This window comes from Fusarium musae, chromosome 11, assembly GCF_019915245.1.
Source record: "Fusarium musae strain F31 chromosome 11, whole genome shotgun sequence".
NCBI lineage: Eukaryota > Fungi > Ascomycota > Sordariomycetes > Hypocreales > Nectriaceae > Fusarium > Fusarium musae.
Window position 1 is genome coordinate 984,878 of NC_058397.1, and position 19,296 is coordinate 1,004,173.

At 49.3% G+C, this 19,296-nt stretch overlaps 10 protein-coding genes across 10 annotated transcripts; 5 read left to right on the forward strand and 5 right to left on the reverse strand.

Annotated features, from left to right (window-relative positions):
* Positions 1 to 1,772: 1,772 nt before the first annotated feature.
* Positions 1,773 to 3,158, forward strand: J7337_013411 (uncharacterized protein; the record flags this gene model as incomplete). Its single annotated transcript, XM_044830901.1, has 1 exon — positions 1,773 to 3,158. The coding sequence occupies one exon, from the start codon at positions 1,773 to 1,775 to the stop codon at positions 3,156 to 3,158; it is 1,386 nt and encodes a 461-aa protein (XP_044674176.1).
* A 196-nt stretch (positions 3,159 to 3,354) lies between these two features.
* J7337_013412 (uncharacterized protein) lies at positions 3,355 to 4,207 on the reverse strand (the record flags this gene model as incomplete). The annotated part of the gene is made up of 2 exons (XM_044830902.1): positions 3,355 to 3,875; positions 3,925 to 4,207. 2 exons carry the CDS (start codon positions 4,205 to 4,207, stop codon positions 3,355 to 3,357), a joined length of 804 nt encoding a protein of 267 aa, XP_044674177.1.
* A 431-nt stretch (positions 4,208 to 4,638) lies between these two features.
* Positions 4,639 to 6,236, forward strand: J7337_013413 (uncharacterized protein; the record flags this gene model as incomplete). Its single annotated transcript, XM_044830903.1, has 4 exons — positions 4,639 to 5,062; positions 5,113 to 5,396; positions 5,447 to 5,568; positions 5,624 to 6,236. 4 exons carry the CDS (start codon positions 4,639 to 4,641, stop codon positions 6,234 to 6,236), a joined length of 1,443 nt encoding a protein of 480 aa, XP_044674178.1.
* Positions 6,237 to 6,454: 218 nt separating this feature from the next.
* On the forward strand, positions 6,455 to 7,117 carry J7337_013414 (uncharacterized protein; the record flags this gene model as incomplete). The annotated part of the gene is made up of 1 exon (XM_044830904.1): positions 6,455 to 7,117. The coding sequence occupies one exon, from the start codon at positions 6,455 to 6,457 to the stop codon at positions 7,115 to 7,117; it is 663 nt and encodes a 220-aa protein (XP_044674179.1).
* A 210-nt stretch (positions 7,118 to 7,327) lies between these two features.
* On the reverse strand, positions 7,328 to 8,495 carry J7337_013415 (uncharacterized protein; the record flags this gene model as incomplete). Its single annotated transcript, XM_044830905.1, has 3 exons — positions 7,328 to 7,650; positions 7,733 to 8,198; positions 8,253 to 8,495. 3 exons carry the CDS (start codon positions 8,493 to 8,495, stop codon positions 7,328 to 7,330), a joined length of 1,032 nt encoding a protein of 343 aa, XP_044674180.1.
* A 1,749-nt stretch (positions 8,496 to 10,244) lies between these two features.
* On the forward strand, positions 10,245 to 12,040 carry J7337_013416 (uncharacterized protein; the record flags this gene model as incomplete). Its single annotated transcript, XM_044830906.1, has 2 exons — positions 10,245 to 10,788; positions 10,836 to 12,040. The coding sequence occupies 2 exons, from the start codon at positions 10,245 to 10,247 to the stop codon at positions 12,038 to 12,040; spliced, it is 1,749 nt and encodes a 582-aa protein (XP_044674181.1).
* Positions 12,041 to 12,100: 60 nt separating this feature from the next.
* Positions 12,101 to 13,081, reverse strand: J7337_013417 (uncharacterized protein; the record flags this gene model as incomplete). The annotated part of the gene is made up of 1 exon (XM_044830907.1): positions 12,101 to 13,081. One exon carries the CDS (start codon positions 13,079 to 13,081, stop codon positions 12,101 to 12,103), a length of 981 nt encoding a protein of 326 aa, XP_044674182.1.
* Positions 13,082 to 13,687: 606 nt separating this feature from the next.
* Positions 13,688 to 14,644, reverse strand: J7337_013418 (uncharacterized protein; the record flags this gene model as incomplete). Its single annotated transcript, XM_044830908.1, has 1 exon — positions 13,688 to 14,644. One exon carries the CDS (start codon positions 14,642 to 14,644, stop codon positions 13,688 to 13,690), a length of 957 nt encoding a protein of 318 aa, XP_044674183.1.
* A 290-nt stretch (positions 14,645 to 14,934) lies between these two features.
* Positions 14,935 to 16,110, reverse strand: J7337_013419 (uncharacterized protein; the record flags this gene model as incomplete). Its single annotated transcript, XM_044830909.1, has 1 exon — positions 14,935 to 16,110. The coding sequence occupies one exon, from the start codon at positions 16,108 to 16,110 to the stop codon at positions 14,935 to 14,937; it is 1,176 nt and encodes a 391-aa protein (XP_044674184.1).
* A 909-nt stretch (positions 16,111 to 17,019) lies between these two features.
* Positions 17,020 to 18,951, forward strand: J7337_013420 (uncharacterized protein; the record flags this gene model as incomplete). The annotated part of the gene is made up of 1 exon (XM_044830910.1): positions 17,020 to 18,951. The coding sequence occupies one exon, from the start codon at positions 17,020 to 17,022 to the stop codon at positions 18,949 to 18,951; it is 1,932 nt and encodes a 643-aa protein (XP_044674185.1).
* Between the last annotated feature and the right edge of the window lie 345 nt (positions 18,952 to 19,296).

Sequence of the window (19,296 nt, forward strand, 5' to 3'; positions counted from 1 at the left end):
TGTGATGAGAACAGAGTTCGCCCTTGTATCGCTGGCGTCTTGGGACTGCGTTTGGAATTGTTGCCAAGATGCATACCAAGTCTGCAGTGCCAAGTCCAGAGCCGAAGTATCGACGTGTAGTATTGATGTTTGGGCTTCGAGCAAAAGAGAATTAACTGCCAGAATCAAGAGGTTCATCTCAAAGGCGGTCAGATTCGTCTCAGCTGGAGTATGGCCTACCATTAGGCCCTTAACAGAGGATAGGAAACAGCTAGAAGGGTCTTGAGCTGGTAGTGCAGCCCATAGAGATGCGGAGCAAGCCGTCCAGCTAGCGTCATCGCATGGAAAGGATGCCCTCGTATCTGTCGGTGATAGAATGGGTTTACTGCCACAAAGTATTGATTGGTAGCAGTCGACCGCATACATGCCCCAAAGCACTCTTTTATTCGACTCTTTCTGTATCCATGATGTCCAAAAGTGCGCATTGCGTGTAGCTTTGGTACATTCGCCGTGAACCTTGAGAAGACCCTCGTGCCGTATTGCTGCGACGAGGAGCGGATGTATGAGCCGAGACGCAGCTCTTTCGGCACTTCCTCCGCTCGCCATGGCGGCGAACTGTAGCAGTACTAAAGCTTGTAGATCCTGAAATCTTGGCGAGCTTCCGTTCGAACGAAGACATAACTTAGCCAGCTGTGATGGAAGAGAGCCATAGAGTAGCTTTGCTTCAGCTGTCGATGTAGGAGATTTGTCAAAGCCGGCACCAATAAAGCAAATCGCCCGAATCAGAGCAGAAGATGATGAAGCCAGGCAGAAAGTTGGAATATGTAGTAGAGGAAGCGAAGGATGAAAGTGCAAGAAGAAGAGCCTCGCCAGCGTCTCCAGGCGATGTACAGGGATGGTCTCTGGGCCGTCAAGCTCAAGAAGGAAGTCGGCTGGAAGTCGAAAGTTATCTGGACAGCTGAATCCCTCACTTGTTCCCATACCAGCCCAAAGAACATTTTTGTCAGTCAAGGTGTTTTCGCCAATGGGCGATGCCATATCGCTGGGACTCCATGTCCAACTACTCGTGTCAATCATGCTCTCGATATCAACAAGTTGTGATAGAAAGTCAATTTCGCCAAAGGATGATGTATCAAAGAACGAAAAGTCGACATTCTGCTCGAGCGGTGGCTGCATTTCATTTTCCTGGGCTCTCCCTTGTGGCGACGAGTTTGAACTGACGATACTGGACGTCGTTTTCCTCGTCCGCTTCTTCCTTCCAGCTTTCACGCAGGGCAAGTTCTTTTGCTGGCATCGCGAGCAAGGAAAACCTTTCTTGTCGAGGTCGCATCGGACCTTGGACGTGGCGCAACTGACGCAGCTTCTGTTCATGTTTGTTGAGTGAAATGCGTGAGTTTGTGATATCGGGGCTTCGGGGGATGGAAGTAGTAAGTATAAATTCCCGATTAGAAAGTCCCGCTGGTTTTAGTGTGTGCTGATGAAGCCCGAGCATGCTTACAGTGCATGTTTGTCAGATTTTAGAGGCATTTTAGCAGCCAGATGTCGCTGTCATTGGTCAGGTCCACAAGAGCATCGGGATTATCTTGGGAAATCCCGATGACTGAAAGTACCGAAATCCCGGAATTGCATCCAGACAGGAAAAGATTTATCGCTGCTGGAAGCTTTGATATATAAACAGACGCAATCGTCTAATTTGACTCACACCTACTCCTCATATCAATCCCTAATCAGTTCTCACTCTCACTCAGCACCCTAAACTCCTCAAAAACGACGCCATTCATCACTTGGGCGAGATGTCAGATACTGCCTCCAAAGAAAAGCTCAAGCAACTCTACCAGACATGGTTTGATAGATTCTGCTTCGTAACTCGACGAGAAGACCCAACTACCCATTCTGCTTGGCAAAAGCACGCAATCGTCGCCATAACCACTCTATCTGCATTCACAGCACCATTTGCCTCCTGCATTCTCTTCCCATCTTTCACAACTCTTGTCGACTACTTTCACACCACCGAAACAAAAGTCGCACTTACTACAACCGTCTTTCTTCTTGGCTTGGCCATTGCTCCGCTGTGGTGGAGTACCCTTAGCCAGCAATATGGCCGTCGACCGGTCCTAGTCTTAAGCTTTCTCATCTCAACAGTTGCGGTGATTGTCTGCGCAGTCTCCAACTCACTTCCTCTCATCATCGTCTTTCGACTTATCGAAGCAATGGGCTGCTCCTCTGCTCAAAGCGTTGGCGCTGGGGTCATAAGCGACATCTACATCTCGACCGAGCGTGGATCAGCTTTGGGCTGGTTTTACTTGGGAACACTCATTGGACCCTTGGTTGCACCCATCATTGGTGGCGCTTTGCAAGTCTGGCTCGGGTGGCGCGCAAACTTGTACTTCATGGCCATTTTCACCTTCATCGCGGCCATGCTCACTCTGTTGGTTCTGCCCGAGACACTTGTCAAAACGTCTACTGAGCAGCCCAGGCCATGGCACCAGGTTCTCAAATGCGATGCCCTCGCGCCGCTCCCTAAATTGAAGTTCTTGATGGTTCCTTCCATTGCTCTTACTATTGCCTATGTCAGCATATGCTTTGCAAGCCTCTACTGCTTTAACACGACACTTCCGTACGCTTACGCTGCTGCACCTTACAACTTCTCAGCCATCGAGATTGGTCTCTGCTACATCAGCAACTGTCTTGGATACGCCATTGGAAGTGTCGTCGGGGGTAAATTGAGCGACGCCAAGTTGCGTCAGTACCAGACGACTCATGATGGTGCCATTCGCCCCATCGAGAGGATCAAGACAGTTTGGTACGGCATCGGCTTTATCCCAGTGGGGTTGATCATATACGGATGGTTGATTGAGAAGAAGGTGTTTTGGGTTGCTCCTCTTGTCGGAGCTTTCTTGTTCGGCCTGGGACTCATGCTTGTTACGTCCACGGTCATGCCTTTCCTTGTAGATATCAAGCCAGGAGTCGGTGCTTCAGTCGTCGCTGATCTCAACTTGGTTCGTAACGTTCTTGCTGCGATTGGCACTGTAGTGTCTCCGATCGCTACCGCAAGTATTGGTTTTGGTTGGTGGATGTCCATCTTGGCTTTGATCTGCTCTCTGGCCGTTGGCTGCATCGCCGTCGTTGTGTGGAGAGAAGGGGCAGAGCAGGACCCTAATGATGGGACGGTGGTGTGAGTTTTAGACAAGAGATGAAGTAAAAAGGAGAAGTGGAGGTTCGTTGCTATTTGAGAGTTCCATTTACTCATAGAAGAGCAGCTCATGGAGCACTATGTGTTTTTAATAAAGTATAGACTGTATTTCTACTAAATCAAGTATCATTTCTCAAAACCTATCTAGTTAAACCGATTGTCGTACTCAACAGGCTAGACCCCTAGAGGGCAGTAGACATTCCACCATCGACAATCAAATTCACTCCATTGACATACTTGCCAAGGCTGCTTCCCAGGAAGACAACCGCGTTGGCAATATCCTGCGCCTGTCCGACCTTTCCAAGTGGAATAGAGTCGATAAGACTCTTGAGGAAGTCAGGGTTGGCGGCCATGATTTGCTGAAACTGGCTTAACTCCACCGTCCCGTCAGGCTTGTCAACAGGAGGAGAGTCGATGGTGCCAGGGACGATCGTGTTGATCCTGATACCCTTAGGTCCGAGCCATCGTCCAAAGTCCTTGGCTAAGGTGGCCTGCGCACGCTTGAGCGTGGTGTAAGGTCCCCGGATTGCTGGGTGTCGGGCTTCGAAGCCAGCAAGTGAACTAATGACGACAATTGAGCCATCACCGTTTCGCTTCTCAAGATGAGGCTCCGAAGCGTTGATGAGGTTTATGAGACCAAGAACATCGGCATGGAAGCTGTTTTCCCAATCCTCAATGCTTGGGCTGACATACTTAGGACAAGCTATTTCACTGTCAGCAGTATTACAACACAATCCATTGAAGACCAATACCATTGGCAACAATGAGGTCAATTCTTCCAAACTCCTTGGCTGAGGCTTCAACCCAGCCTTGGATCGAAGCGGCATTGGAAATGTCAACGCTGCTTCCAACAGCTCGTGCACCGCCAGTGGCGTCTTTGAAGTTTGCAAACTCGTCGCCTCGTACATTGCGGGAGCAATAAGAGACACTGACACCTTCGATCAGTAGAGTCTCGACGATGACCCTGCCAATACCCTTGGAGCCGCCGGTGACGAGGGCATGGGCGCCAGTGAGTTGAGGAGAGAAGCGAGACATGTCGATGATGTGCCGTTTGGTTCTGTTTCTGTTTAGCCTCTTCAAAAATCTCCATCTGAGAATCATACCGTTTCGTTTTATTGTCTAAGTATCGTTTTTGAAGTGTGATGATGAGCTTCTAGGTATGCCATGGAGGATGCTTTCCATGTCGTTTATATACTGAGGAACACTCGATACTCACAGTCGCTCAAAAGAGCATTCAATAGCCCCATTTCGAACTCAATTTCCTTTTCTGGAAAGACTGAGGCTTTCGTGGTCCTTGATGCCACGGGTTCGGATTATCAATCAACTGATTGGAGCTCATACTTTTGATCTTGTTTTCCCATTGAGGTTAGTTCCCCTCACCGGTCCGATATCACAGCACAGAATCCCTAATGTACCAATCAATCTCATTTTCCTAAAAGGGTATAAACTGGGCCCATCGCTTGACCATGATCATCCGTCCCACCCGAGCCGCCGTCTACCTTCGCAAGTCATTGTGGCATATCCCAGACCATTCCATCTCATTTTCTCCTTTCATACCTAAATCCGGCAAAAGGCCTCGCTGTGGTTATTTGCTCAAGGCCAGACTGATGAGTATGGCACCATCGTTCACCTTTGTCAATGTCAGCAACGCCCCCGGTCTGGGCCCTAAAGAGGCCAAGCAGATGAGAGGCCATATTACCAAGACAAACTTTGCCAAGAGGAGACAAAGGCTAGGCCAGCAGAAGAAGTTATCAAACGCTGATCAATCTCCAAGTCCATCGTCTGCCTTGATTACATTGGAAAAGCGGCGGTTGCGGCATGAGCTCAAGCCAGTAGCTCATAGTTTGCTCAGCCGCATGGTAGAACCTGCATACTCCCCTGTCGAATATTGTAAGATGCTTATAAACGCTCTTGGATGCAGCGGCTAATCTCGCCTGCAGTGCTTGGTGAATACCGCGCGCTTATCTTCCCCGCCGGTCTCGGTTCTCCCGGATCAAACAGAGAGGCAGACTGGATCGCCCTACTGCACTCTGAACCAGCCCTAGTCGAAGCCTCCATGGCTATAGCCATAAGGCATTCGCCCCGGCTTCAGAGGACGCAAGGTATTCGTGAAGCGTCCGTGCGTAAAGGAAGGGCTATCAAGATGATCAACGAACGGCTGGACACGCCATTGGGGTTGACCGACGGCGTGCTCAGCGCCGTCTTTACCTTGACTTTTGCAGAGGTGAGGAAAAGTGCTAAATCATAAAAGAACTCTCTAACATCGCACTTCAGCTTCTTGAGAGTGATGCCGAAGCAAGAGACGTCCATATCCAAGGTCTGGCCCAAATGATCAAAGTTAGACGGTCCTTAGGAAATACAGACATCCCGTCGTGGTTCGGCGATTTTATCCTATAGTATGTCTAACAGTAAACTAAATTCTCATGATATTCTTTCACTAACCATTGCCAGTGATTCAATTGGCCACACAATTCTTTCAGCCAGCTATTCCAATTTACCTCTCATCAACGCATTGCGTAATGAAGACGACCCCAAGCAAACGGACGTTGCCGCAATTCGATCGGATATCGAAGACCTACGCCAACTAATAGATAAATATCATGCTTCCATGACGCTAAAACAAGACAAGGCAGCTATCATTAGGTATGAGGTTCATCGCCTACAACTGAAAGTGGATACACTGTTGGGAAGCCAAGAACATTACATCCGCTCTCTGCACGATTCCCTGCAGCTTTTTCTGTCATTATCATGGCCTATAGAAGGACCAAGGTCGTTGTATATCAAGGCTGAGAACTTGAAGTATGCGCTGCTACAGCCCCATATCAGGCTCTGTTCTTCGATGCAACTTCTGGTTTGGCAACTATTCGTGGGCGCTGCTGCTACAGAACCCGCGAGTGAGGTTCGGTCTTGGTATGTTATCAGGTTACGAGAGGTTGTAAGCTCCATGAGAATCGGAGGACAGGATATCGCGATGGAGACCCTGGCGGCCGTTTTCGCACCTGATGCTCGGCTGTTGGAGAAGTTCAAAGCGGTTTGGGATGAGGTCTCATTTGGGCAGCAATAAATACAAATGACTATAGATCCCTTTTAATCGTAAAACGCTTCAATAAGTTGCAAGAATAGCAAAAATAAAACAGAAAACTCTCTCTGGTTGTATCCGTATGAAGACTCCACTGTCACTCGGCGTCACGTGGAGCAGCCCACGATGAGTATTGCCAATACCAATGAAGCGAATTTGCCGCCAACTTCGATTTATCCGCATTTCGCCACTGACATCCAAAGATGGGCCCCGACTCAAACCCTCAAGACCAGGCATCCCTTGCTCAGAAGACATTGGTTCCTATCACTTTGATATTCGATGGCCAGCAAATAACATTGGAAAATGACCCGTCAACACCTCTTTACCGGCTTAGCCGCAATATAGCCTGCAAAGTTCAGAAGCATTGCAGCATAATATTCGAACAGATCGAGGTTGTCGAGACATCCCAGCCAGATGGAAAAGGCTCAAGAATACGGCAGCGGCCTCATGATCTTTATTACCTTGTGAACTCGCTCCTCATGCTGCAGCGTCGACACGATACGCCAGCATGTTATCTCACCGCTCCATCGCCTAAGGCCTTGGGTAATATCCAGGTCGACGTCTACGATACTCCTTCACAATGTCTGGTATTCAAAGCGATGCTCAACTCCGACAGATCAGCAGATGATGTCGAATTGTTCAAAGCTGCTACTCAACAGTTATTGTTCGAGATGAGGCCAAAACTAAAAGGCAGCCCTTATCAGTGGATAGATGCAGATGGACAGATTATTGCATATGAATCAGGGCAGGAGGGAGACCACAAGCTCGTAGTTCAAGTTCCATTACAACAAGACATCAAGGATGCCCTGGCAGCCCTGTGGACGCTGCGGCTCTGGCATGAGCATATCCTCAATCAATCAGAATGACAGTAAGGTCAGTAATATGGGGAAGTTTGGCTGGTCTCAACTCACCCATGTACAGGGTTATAGTTGCCTATCAGGTGAGACACGAAGAGGTAGGCGACTGATAGTGGTTGGCGGTAAATGAAATAGACGGGCATTTCTCATAAGTATCATACATAGAATTAGATTACACACCGCTGAGGAACTAATATGCACGGCTTGATATTGGGGCTTCTACCGCTCAACATCGCCTGAACTGTGTACCTCAAACGCGACAGTCTTACTAATGCCGATCTGCTTCGTGTCCATCTCATCAAGATCAATATCCGAAGAAGGGTTTCTGTGGTCCCTGCGACTAATGATGCGCTCTTGTGAACTTGCCCTGTCGCCGGTCGACTCCCCTCCTCGAACTTCAACAATGTTCTCGCCTTGCTGTGTTGTGAGGATAATATCACCGCCACGGCCATTCGCGAACTGTCGATGTGGATAGCCACCTGGCTGATGTCGGCTTTGACCTGATGAGCCGTAAACTTGGTTGTGAAAAACGACCTTTGATGCTAAGATATCGATGCTGAGCTTGTTAGCGTGGCGGATTGAAGTGAACAAGATGAACCTACATCATCATTACTGGGAACATACATTCCATACTGTACGCAAACCGATCGATCTGTGAAGCAAGATTCGTCGCGCTTTGTTCAGCATTTTGGAAGGAATATGTGATAGCCCGTATGATACCCAGCACTGCAAGAAGTGCCAGTCGGACCTCAGTACTCCGCATCAAATATCTGAACAGGCCAGCCTTGATGGCAGCGCTAAGTGATGTTGATTTCGCTGAGCTGAAGACTCGAAGGAGGAAGAAAGAGCTGAGGCACTCCAAGAGGGCGATGAGGATGAAGTATCCCATATGGAGATGATTTATCAATGACTGATCGGTGTCGAGGGCGTTCATTATGCGTCGGGCTCGGACAGCTGCAATTACGACGCGAATACCGGAGACGGAGATGATCATGAACCAGAATCCGGTGGCGAAGATGATCCATTGGCGACCGCGTAAGACTCGACTTAGGATGATATAACTGTAGAACGAAAGGCCAGCCTCTTGAACCTGCGACAGCAATGCGTTAGCTCGAATCGAGAATGATAGGCAATCGGAACGTACCAGCCACAAAACATCGGCGAATACAGAGGCTACAGCCTTGGTCGTAGTAGAGTTACCCTCTTCATAAAAAGCATAGTAGCAAAGCCCGTTGGCTATAGCGCCAGCAGCAGATGTGACGATCGGAACAATAGAAACAGGACCAAAACTCGTGATGCCAGCGACCATAAGACCGAACAAAACATTAGCTATCCCGATCGTGCTGAGGATCGACCAGCTCAGCTCGTAGTAGACAGGGTCGACCATATTGAACGTGCGATCGTCGTCGAGTCGAAAGTAACCATGGTAAGTCGGGGAAACCTTGCAAAACAAAGCAAAAGGGAAAGGGCACGACACAAACGAGGGGCGGCTAAGCTTAATATCGGACTGTCATGTCACAATGGGCCTCTTTACCCCGTGGAGGGAGTCCGGGGTAGACCGATCTGGAGTGTGAGTGACTGAGTGTTGGTGATCACGTTAGGCGAAGGGGGGGGATACCCCAGAGTGGACTGATTGATCCGTCCATTTTGGGGGGGAGCATTTGGGGGGAAGGGACAGAATAAGCTGAACTGTTTGTCTGCATGTTTCAGTTGACTTTGATGAGCTATTTAATTGAGTATCCCTCCCCTCCACAATCAGTCAATGGGACATCCTCCGGTCCCGCAGAGGCGAAGAGAAGACCAGATGAAGATTGGATGCACCAGCAGGGAAGAGGTTGTAGGTTGTTCTGGCAAAGTTGCTGATTGAAGCGCTACAAAGGCAGGGGAAACTAAAGCGGGCAGCAGACCCGGCCGCTAACTGGAGGTGTTCAGCCACTGTTGGTTGCTATTTGCCGGCGACTCACAACCCAACCAAACCAAACCAAACACGAGCGAGAGTACGCGGATTTGCATTTCTCCACCGTTGTTATGCGCTGTGCCTCGTTAGCTCGTCGTTGAGTGTGCGTTGCATCCTGCGCGTGGAAACCTTTTGTCCCTTGTCTAGTCTGGAATCCTTGGTCGTTTTTCTTTTTTAATCCCCGGCATTGGCGTTTTTGTTGGTTCGGAGTGAATGCTGACACCGGGTGGCTTGGAGGGGTACGTTACCCGCTGAGGAGTTTGGAGTCGTGCGACAGGGCGTTATTTCCCAATGTCGTACCAAACTGACTCAACTTGTTCCGGTTGAAGAGACTGTGCCGCTTGGTCTGTGTTATTTTAAATCCCGATTTGACAGTTTGCAATGAAACGTCTGATGTGATGTGATATGATGCGGAGAGTGGCTTCTCCAATATTAATTTAACCCCCGCTGCAAACTTCTTGACCTGAGGTTTTACCCTGAACCTCACGTTCCGTCCGGTGGGTTCGTGTTTCGCTTTTCAGGCTCGACTTCGTTTTATTCCTGGAGGGAAATGGCTTAGAGAGTTGAGTATTATACGCCCAGGGATGGAACACGAGCGCCCGTCAAGTTTTGACAATGCACCCATCTTGACGGGAGGTTCTGTACCATGTTGTCTCTGAGGCATAACATAACAATCCTCTCTACGGATAGGGATGGTTCGCCAAGGCTGAAGGATCTGCTTCACCCCAGAATCTTCATTCCCTGTCTCAGTCACCGGAAATTACTTGATACTTCCCCGACAGTGTTCTCGAAGCCATGTTTGCTTGTTAACGTTATGCGGGAAAACTGATATCGCCAATGATTCCTAATACGACCTCGGTGATCGACGGCCAATTCAATTGAGCGAGGGCGGGTTTCTGCCCGAGAAAACGGGCCGGTCCCTTCAGATGAATCGTATTTCCGACCTAATTCCCGATCTTCAGTCGGAAAGATCTGCCCGCGACGACTCCATTTCTTCTTATCACCAAATTGTCATTGGTAACGTATGACGCACTCGAAGCCCAAATGCCGTCGAAATGTGGGAATTCGTTAGACTATTCGGCCCGCTAACGTTATCTCCGTGACAAGTCTTGCCAGAATGTAATTTTTAAATGCAAAGCTGCCTCCCCAACATTGCACTTTTTGTTTGGACAGAGCAAGATGCAGTCGCTTCTGCAGTATCGAAGGGCTGGTGCTGCGGCCCAAGTGCAGATTGATCGCGATATCGGCAAGGCGAGACAGCATGCGGCACCGATTGCTGGACACGATGTTGAAGCTGGTCGAAAGTCGTTGAATGATAAGGATGAGCCGAATGCTGGACGGTTACCGCCGATTACGGAGGCAGATACTTATGCTTCGAGCGATGAGATACCCGAGCAGTCGCTGCGGCATACTGTGACGGCTCAAACCATTCGACAATGCATGTCCGGGGGGATAGCTCTGGGCCAGGTACTCACAGGAATTGAGGTCCAGGATCACAAGAACGACAAAGGCCACGAGGGGAAAGTTTTCGTGGTTAACTGGGAAGGCCCTGACGATCCCCTTGATCCTCACAACTGGTCTATCGGAAGACGGATTGGCGTGACTCTGCAGATCTCCATCATTGCTCTTTTTGTCGGAGCAGCATCCGGTATTGATGCGACTGTTCTTCCGCAAGCCGCAGAGTCACTGGGAGTCAGCGAAGTTGCTGAATCGCTCGCGACAGGTATGTTTGGTCCTCTCTCAGTGTCCAACAGGAGCTAACATTTCCAGGCCTTTATTTGGTTGGAATGGGTCTCGGTTCACTTATAGCAGGACCATTCTCCGAGACCTTTGGCAGAAACGCAGTCTACAGCTTCTCCATGGCAATCTTCATGATCTGGATAATGGCCTCAGCACTTGCGCCCAACTTTGGCGCCCAGATCACCTTCCGCTTCCTGGCTGGCTGCTCAGCCTCAACACCACTCGTTTGTTCCGGAGGTTCTATAGCGGATATGTACAACAGTCTCGAAAAAACCTGGGCCTTTCCTCTGTATGCCGTCGCTGGCTTTGGCGGTCCAATGTTGGGTGCTGTCATGGGCGCTTACATCGGACCATCGAGCGCTGTGAGCTGGCGATGGACTGAATGGACCATGCTCATCGCATCTGGACTTGTTCTTGTGCTCGTCTTGCTCTTCATGCCTGAGACTTACGGTCCGCTTCTCTTGCAGTGGAAAGCTGCTCATTATCGAAGGATCACGGGAGATGAACGGTTCCGATGCCAGCATGAGATTGCTGACGCTAGTCTCTTCAGCAGACTGAAGGTCAGCATGACAAGGCCCTTCCTGATGCTGACGGAACCCATCATTATCGCTATGACAATATACATCAGTGTTTTGTACATCGTACTATTCACTTTCCTTGTTGGTTGGCCATATATCTTCGAGAAGACATATGGTCTCGATCAGGGACTCGCCAACATCGTCTTCATCGCCATGTTTCTTGGAACGCAGATCAACTTCGCTTTCGTCCCTATCGTCTATCGCAAAACGCTCCGAGCAACCCAGAACCAGGGAGACGGCCATTTCAAACCCGAGATACGTCTCTGGTACGCCATGCTCGGTGCAGCTGCCGCGATCCCCATTTCACTCTTTTGGCTCGGCTGGACAAATTACTCTAGCATCAGTATCTGGTCCGCCATCTTTGCTGTTGTTCTGTTCGGATACGGAGTCACGGGCATCTTTATCTGCGTTTACATGTACATCATCGATTCTTACGAGATATACTCGGCGTCAGCGCTGACATTCGTGTCTTTGACGCGTTATATGATCGCTGGAGGAATGACGGTAGTGGGCATTCCGTTTTACGAAAACATGGGCACCCATTATACGTTGACCATCATGGCATGTTTCGCGGTGGTGTTGGCAGCGATTCCTCACGCGCTGTACTTCTACGGACACAAAATAAGGGCGAAGAGCAAATACGCATTTACACACTAGATAGATAAACAAAATCGAGGCTTCCAGATAGATCAGTATTCACAGTTACAAGACCTCAGCCTATTCCTCGGCCAATTTCTGCAACATGTCGTGCAGCTTCTCAGCCACGAACCCCGGATTATCAAGTTGAATAAAATGGCCCGCATTCGGCACCTGAATAGGTCCCTCACTTCTCTCTGAGTTCGTCAACTTCGCCAGGCCCTCATTGTAATGATGCCAGTAAGCATTCATGTAAGCCTGTACCGCCTCTCCAGGAATGTTGAAGTCTGTTCCTGTACGCTCTGCAAAGCAGTTGAAGTCATGGCCCAGAACAGTGATGTAAGGGTCTCTGCCATTGACTTTGGGTAGAGCTGGGGAGTCTGAGTGACCAAGAAGTTGAGTAAGATTCTGTCGGCTGAGACCTTCTCTAGAGCCAACACTTGGATGAAAGCGCTTTGCGGCCTCCTCTCGGGCAACACGAAGATTGTCTGCTGTGACGCCTGGCGGAAGAGTGGTGGGGTCGAAGTCCTCGGCGCCTGGGTCAGGGAAGACAGAGACAAAGTCTGTGTCTGTCAAGACGCTGTCGAGAAGGATAGCTCCTGCTACGGTGCCAGGATATTCAGCGGCGTAGAGACGAGTCAGAGCACATCCAATGGAGTTTGCAACCAGTAAAAGCTTGGCGGCATCTGGATCATCGATGCCCAGCCTCTCCTTCAAGATCTGTGTGATGAGCTGTCGAATATCTCGAACTACGGCCATACAGTCATGAGCGTGAGTTGGATCAGCAGCTCCCTCATCGTTGGGATCACGATCAGTAGTCTGACCCTGTCCGAAGCGATCAAAGGTCAACAATGCCGGAAGGCCCTGAGGAGACAGTTCCTTGAGTTTGTTGATCGTTGCGATCCAGCCCGCCTGCGGTGCCCCGAGGCCATTGACGAAGACAATAAGGCTTGGGTTGGTAGGCCTCGTCGCGATTGAAGCAGTGAAGCTGTAGGAGAGCTGCGCACTTGGCTTGGTTTCCAAGCGGATGAATTCAAACTTTGGAGTAGCCTGGTCTGCCATGATGATATTGGTGTTTGAGGTAAGAGGAGAAGGAGAAGGAGAAGGAGAAGGAGAAGGAGAAAGAGAAGGAGAAGGAGAAGGAGAAGGAGAAGGAGAAGGAGAAGGAGAAAGAGAAGGAGAAGGAGAAGGAGAAGGAGAAAGAGAAGGAGAAGGAGAAGGAGAAAGAGAAGGAGAAGGAGAAGGAGAAGGAGAAGGAGAAGGAGAAGGAGAAGGAGAAAAAGAAGGAGAAGGAGAAGGAGAAGGAGAAAGAGAAGGAGAAGGAGAAAGAGAAGGAGAAAGAGAAGGAGAAGGAGAAGGAGAAGGAGAAGGAGTTATAAGCTTAAAGTCAGCGTGTTATATTTATTCCTTACTGTCAGCATTGCTGACGTCATCTGTGTGATACTAATGAGATGCAGGATTTTGAGAAGTATCCGTGAGATCCGACTTAGCCTGAAATTGTATTTCCAACCTCAAGTGTATGGTCGTGAAAATAGATTGCTTTACTAAAACAAGGTGCGTCTCGGTGTCTTGGCGAAAGCCGACATGGCTCGTAAGCAAGCTTCATAAGCCAACATCATCTACGGTAGTCTGCTTATCCTGCTGCTTTCTCCGTCGCTCTTCTTCCTTTTACTCCCTTACACAAGCCAAACATTGCCCATCCTCATCATTAAAGTGCTCGTCCATGTCCTGCTCACAGTAATCATGCGGCTCATTGGTACGACAGCCCTTGCATCCTGTCGGCATATAAGTGCAGCCCCGAAGCTGCATTGTCGCATCATACCAAGCATTAAAGAGTGTCTTATCGCTTCCTGGGGTGCTCTCCGATGCTCCGCCTTCTTCTCTGGCGCAAAGGCGTAGAATATTAACAGGCTTGAGATTTTCGAGGCCAGTCTTCTCCACGAGAACCCAACCGTCTTCTCCCTCTGGAGTATTTATAAACAGCTGTGACTCGGAGACAAGCAATGCGGGAGATATGTCCAAGTCAAATTTGACTTGCAGCAGCCCATTGTCTATAACGTCTTCCCAAGAGGATCTTTCAGCTGGTATGACCAAGATCCAGCTCCTGTAACGATCTCCAATCCACCACCTATTCTCAACGAATCTGGCCGATTCACACCAAGACGGTACGATATGCGGAAGAGGTTCTTTTCCTTGTATCTTTGTAGCCAACGTTTCTTTTGCCTCGGCTTCCGATAATCCTGTCGCCGCGTCATCCTTCATCTTCTTGATGGCCTCTTTGCGGAACGCTTTCTCGCGACGGTGATGCTCTATGCATTCTTCCACGGTGTCAAATCCCGTGTATACATCAATACGCGGCCAATGATTACGAGCATTACCCCAGCCCACGACAGCATCGGAATGCAACAGAGAGGAACCCATACCGTGGGGATCGAACTTTGGCTCACCCAAGCAGTATAACTGAATGCTGAGTTTCACGATAGCCGCGTTGGGGCCAGCTCGACTCGCGACAACATCGTAATGACGACCTGCATGGTCCTTGAATTTGCCATAGTTGGGTTTTTCAATGAAGACTTTGTATGGTGCTGTCCCACCCGTAGACTTTCGCCGCTCCGGAGAAGTCATTGCTTTGGGCTGCAGAGTCAGAAGGTGAAGAGGCGTGAGTCTGCCAGCAATCATTAGCGGTGAAATGGGGTTTAGGCTACCAACCCACAAAAATCTGACTGTTCCCCAAGAAGAAATCACCGATCTTACGTGCAATTGCTTTAGCGCTCTTAGGTATAAGTGCATGAAACTTGGAATTAATCGTATATCAGTAAATGACCGGGGTATCACTACGCTTCGAACCATGAAATTTTCAACTACCATTCCCTCCATGTCCAATATCTATTCAACAAAACCCTTTCCTACTCCATTCACAACTCGTTATCCTTCTCCTTATACAGTGGTGGTCCAGGCCGGAGATCATTATAGCAGGGCAAACTCTCCTCCTCGACATGATCCGAAGGCCTGACATAGTCGCTCACCACGACCCGATGCTCGGATCGAAGAATCCGGCCTACTCCAGTTCTGACAGATAGATCTGGGTTGCCGTGGGGATAAGTCTCCTTCATCAGCTGGAGCTCCAGCACCAGGGAATGGGTGACCGATGTGTCACCGACATCGCCGGTATCTTGGTTGAACTTGGAGGCTTTCTTGATAAAGAAGGGAAACTTCATGTTGAGCGTTCCTGCAGCGTCATCAGTGTTCCATCCATCGTAGAATGAAGATTCGCCTAGAGTGATTGTCTTCTTCTGTGTGTTGCTCTTTTCATCTGTTTGGCATTCTTGTGCGTGTTGCGAACAAGCCACGGCTGTGCTCTTGATGTTCTCCTGAAGCATCCAAGTGCCTTTACATACTCGCCAGAACTGAATGTCCTCTCCGTTGTCAGGACAGCTTCGAAGCCCGCCCATAGTGAGCTTCACGTAATTCTTGCCACTGGAATCAAGGACAGGGTCGAAACTGCAGTCGACTTCAATGCCAGCAGCTTGGTATATCCGAGTTGATAATAACGGTTTGCTAGGCACTGGTATTGATCTCGCGACAGGAAGAGTGCGGTCGAGTGTGATGATCTCTGGTAATCTCGACATTGATTCTGTTCGTCGTATGGAGGCTACAGCTTGGAATTCGTATTTGACAGAAACTAGCGACGCATCCATGGAAGGAGGCACATAGCTCGGTACTCGGTAAGAGAACGGATACGCATAAGTGTTGCTGTCTAGTGAGGCCGTCGTTGTGATGAACTGGCAGCGCTTGAGCTCCGATGTCTGATGTTTACATGCTTTGCATGTTCTCTTGAAAGGCTTCTTGTGAACTACATGAACTCGTAATGTGGCAAAGAGGCTATCAACTTCGATGGCTTCTTCAACGTTGAAGAGTAGTAAGCCCGAGATGGTAGAGCCATCAGTAGCATTGTCATTGACAATGACAATCGGAGAGGTATCAATATGACAGTCGAGAGATGCAGGAGGCTGATTTGGTGATTTCTGCGATCTTTTGAAGAGTGAAGGAGTCAGTGATTGTGGCCTGATCAACTGGGATAGGCCTGTCATGATGTGATGTCGGTAGTTGCTGATAATCCGGGGTTCTGCAGGTAAAGAATATCTGGGGATGAGAAATGAAAAACAGAACAGATGATTAATGTTAGACGTCGATCATAAATGCTTGAGAAGAGAAAGAATGGTAAGAAGAATTAAAAATTGAGGATTGCTCATACGATTTATTGTAAACGAATAATTCGGTCATGGTGACAGAGATCCACCACTTCAATGCCCGGTTCGAATTGCCAAGAAGAGCTTTCACTCACTTTCGTGATGATTCGATGTGAGCTTGGCATAGACACTAAGTCGTATGCGGTAATTCATACCGACGTCTCCAGGTCAAGAGATCGACCGCGGAGTTCGGCAGCTTTCGATACCTCGATCCAAGCAATCAGCAAACACAGCGGAATTAAGCACTTATTTGTAATGTGGACTTTGTGTAGTAAAGGGGCTTGGCCACCTAAATTTCAATCTTATTAGGGTCTATCATTTTTGCTTGTTGGAGTCTCAGCATTCGAGGTACACTGGAGGCAGAGTCTTTTCTGTCTGGGGCGCAATACTAAGCACAATCGGATCAAGCTGAGTAAATCCTCCGCCCACGCCATTCAACTGATAGCCATTATTCCAAAAGGAGATTCGGGATGCCTTCCGCAGTATTGGTCATATATGGCGCCTTACTTGATGAACTGTGACAGACAAAATTTGCCATTTCGTTTCCAGACCAATTCTTCGTCACCAGTGGAGCGACCCCAGGTCACGCACCCGATACGCTATTCCCAGACAGGCTCACAACCACGACGTGATCTCAGCTTCGCGTTGACAAGCCAATTCTGGGCACCTCATCACTCAACCTCACCCCTTCATCACGGCATTCCATAATAACGTTACCTACGCATCGGCATGATCTGATCGACCTCAGAGATGTCGGATGACCAGCCCCGTTCTCCCGGGAGAACAGCTTCGGGCCAACCCCGCAAACCCCGGACAAAGAGCTTCTCAGGCTGTTGGACTTGTCGTGCCAAGCATGTGAAATGTGACGAAGCCAAGCCCGAATGCAATCGCTGTCAGAAGGCGGGTATTGCGTGCGAGGGTTATGGAGTTAGGATATCGTGGGCTTCTGTGAGGAATCCGACGACCTTTAGAAGAGGAGGGAGGAAAAGAAAGGCTGCGGCGAGACTACGCCAGTCGAGAGACTTGGAGTCCATCGGGGAGAGTCTCTCTGAGCAAGATGGCCATTCGTCCAATGGTCCCGAGGAGAGTGACAATGGTGACGGTCCTCCAAATGAGGGACCTTCTGGTCTGCCGTCAGAAGACCAATCTAGCAATACGCCCTTCTTCCTCGATCAACATTTTCCTCTCGACCAAGGTCCTTTCACTGGCCATTTGAACACACGAATATTCCATTCGTATGAGCTTCTGGGTCAAGGATTGGCAACGGGTCCTCAATATGCCTCCATCCAGCCTGCGCAACCTCAGCTTCCCATACTGCAACTGTTCGACCAGAACTCCATGCCTCAAGACGACATCAATACCCAAAGCACGTCAACGCCTGTGAGCCTCGGCGATGTTAGTACAGGCTCTCTTCCTTTACCTGGAGTATCGGAGCTTATCTCCCATACATCTTCTCCACTCGATACCCCAGGTCAAAGACGCAAGATCACACGTCAGCTCGATATTCTTCCTGATCCGGCTCTTCACTGCGAGCTTCTGCAGCACTGGACGCTAAGTCTTTGCGACTCCTTGAACCCAGTACCTGGCCATCTCAATCCTTTGCGGAGCGCCATGATGCCCATTGCTCTGGAAGGCAGCCGCACGGACTCGGAAAAGTCAACGGGCGCAACAGCGTTGTTTCATTTCATCTGTTCAGCGTCAGCATTCCATCTTGCAAAGAAGAGAGAATGTGAAGAATCGAAAGGATCTCTTGAGAACGTTGCTTTGGAGCATCACAATATCGGCATTACTCACCTGGCCAAAAACATTCAGCTTTCAAAAAACGGTGCTGATTGTGTATCGCTGTTAGCATCCATCATCATATGTATCTACAATGAAGCTGTGACGCTGCCGACGACATTTTGGCGGTTACACTTTCGCGGCGCCGTTGAATGGGTCAATCATATCGATCCGCAGGTTTGGCACAAAAGTGACGCAGCTTCAGGTCTATACCAGATGTTTCGGAGTATGGCTACTGTCGTACAAGCGCAGTTGCTTTTTGACCCCCAAGAAACCTCATACTGGAAATTCACCAACGACTTTGGTCCTCAGCCTGAACCATATACTCTGTATGAGTCGTTTGGTCTTCCTCAGCCAGTGTACGAAGGTCTTCGCGCGATGAATGCCCTTCAAATGCGGAAACGGTCTTCTACTGAGAGTGATCCTTCTCCCGATGAGCTGGACCGACTGGAGATGGAACTGTATCTATCGGCACCTAATAGACCTGAGACAGCAACTGCAAAAGACTATGCTGATCTGATATACCATCACGGCTGCATCTTCTACTACGCCGCTCTAATTCACATGAAGCGCAATTTGAAGGACATGCCAATGGATGCGGTGCGTCCGCTTGTTGAGAAATCACTCACCCATATTGAAGCTCTGTCAACATGTACAAGTCAACGATTTTCCCCAATGATCTGGCCCGTTGCCATTGTAGCATTCGAGACAGGCGATACGGTAATGCAGCAGCGAATGCTTCATACTCTCGCGTTCTTTGAGGAGAGATCGGAGCTAGCGATCTGGTCGCAGATGACGCATCTCGTAAAAGAGCTCTGGGCTTTGCGAAAGAGAGAGGGTGCTAACATCAAGTGGCATCAGACTGCACTGGGAAGTATGAGTGATAGCTTCATGTTGCTATGAATAGGCACCGATAACGCTTGTGACGTGGCCATGGCTTCCCGTTTATCGGAGTCGTGCCGTCCCGTCGGTGCGCGCTCTTCACCAATCGCTCGCCCACGTTATGGATTCTTTTTACGTGGACTCACCTGAAGTACCCTAATGTGATGTAGTCTTTCCCCGCAGAGGGAAGTTAGATGTGTCGTGTGTATTTACAAAAATGGAAGCTCGAGCGCGATGCTCGGGAATTGGATGCCGTAGAGTAACACCAATTGAGAAGCGTTGATACCAGCCGCCGATGAATGTCTCCGGTCCACGTTTCCGTTTGTCAAGGGGTGACAAGAATCCCTGTACAAGGTTTTCTCGCCA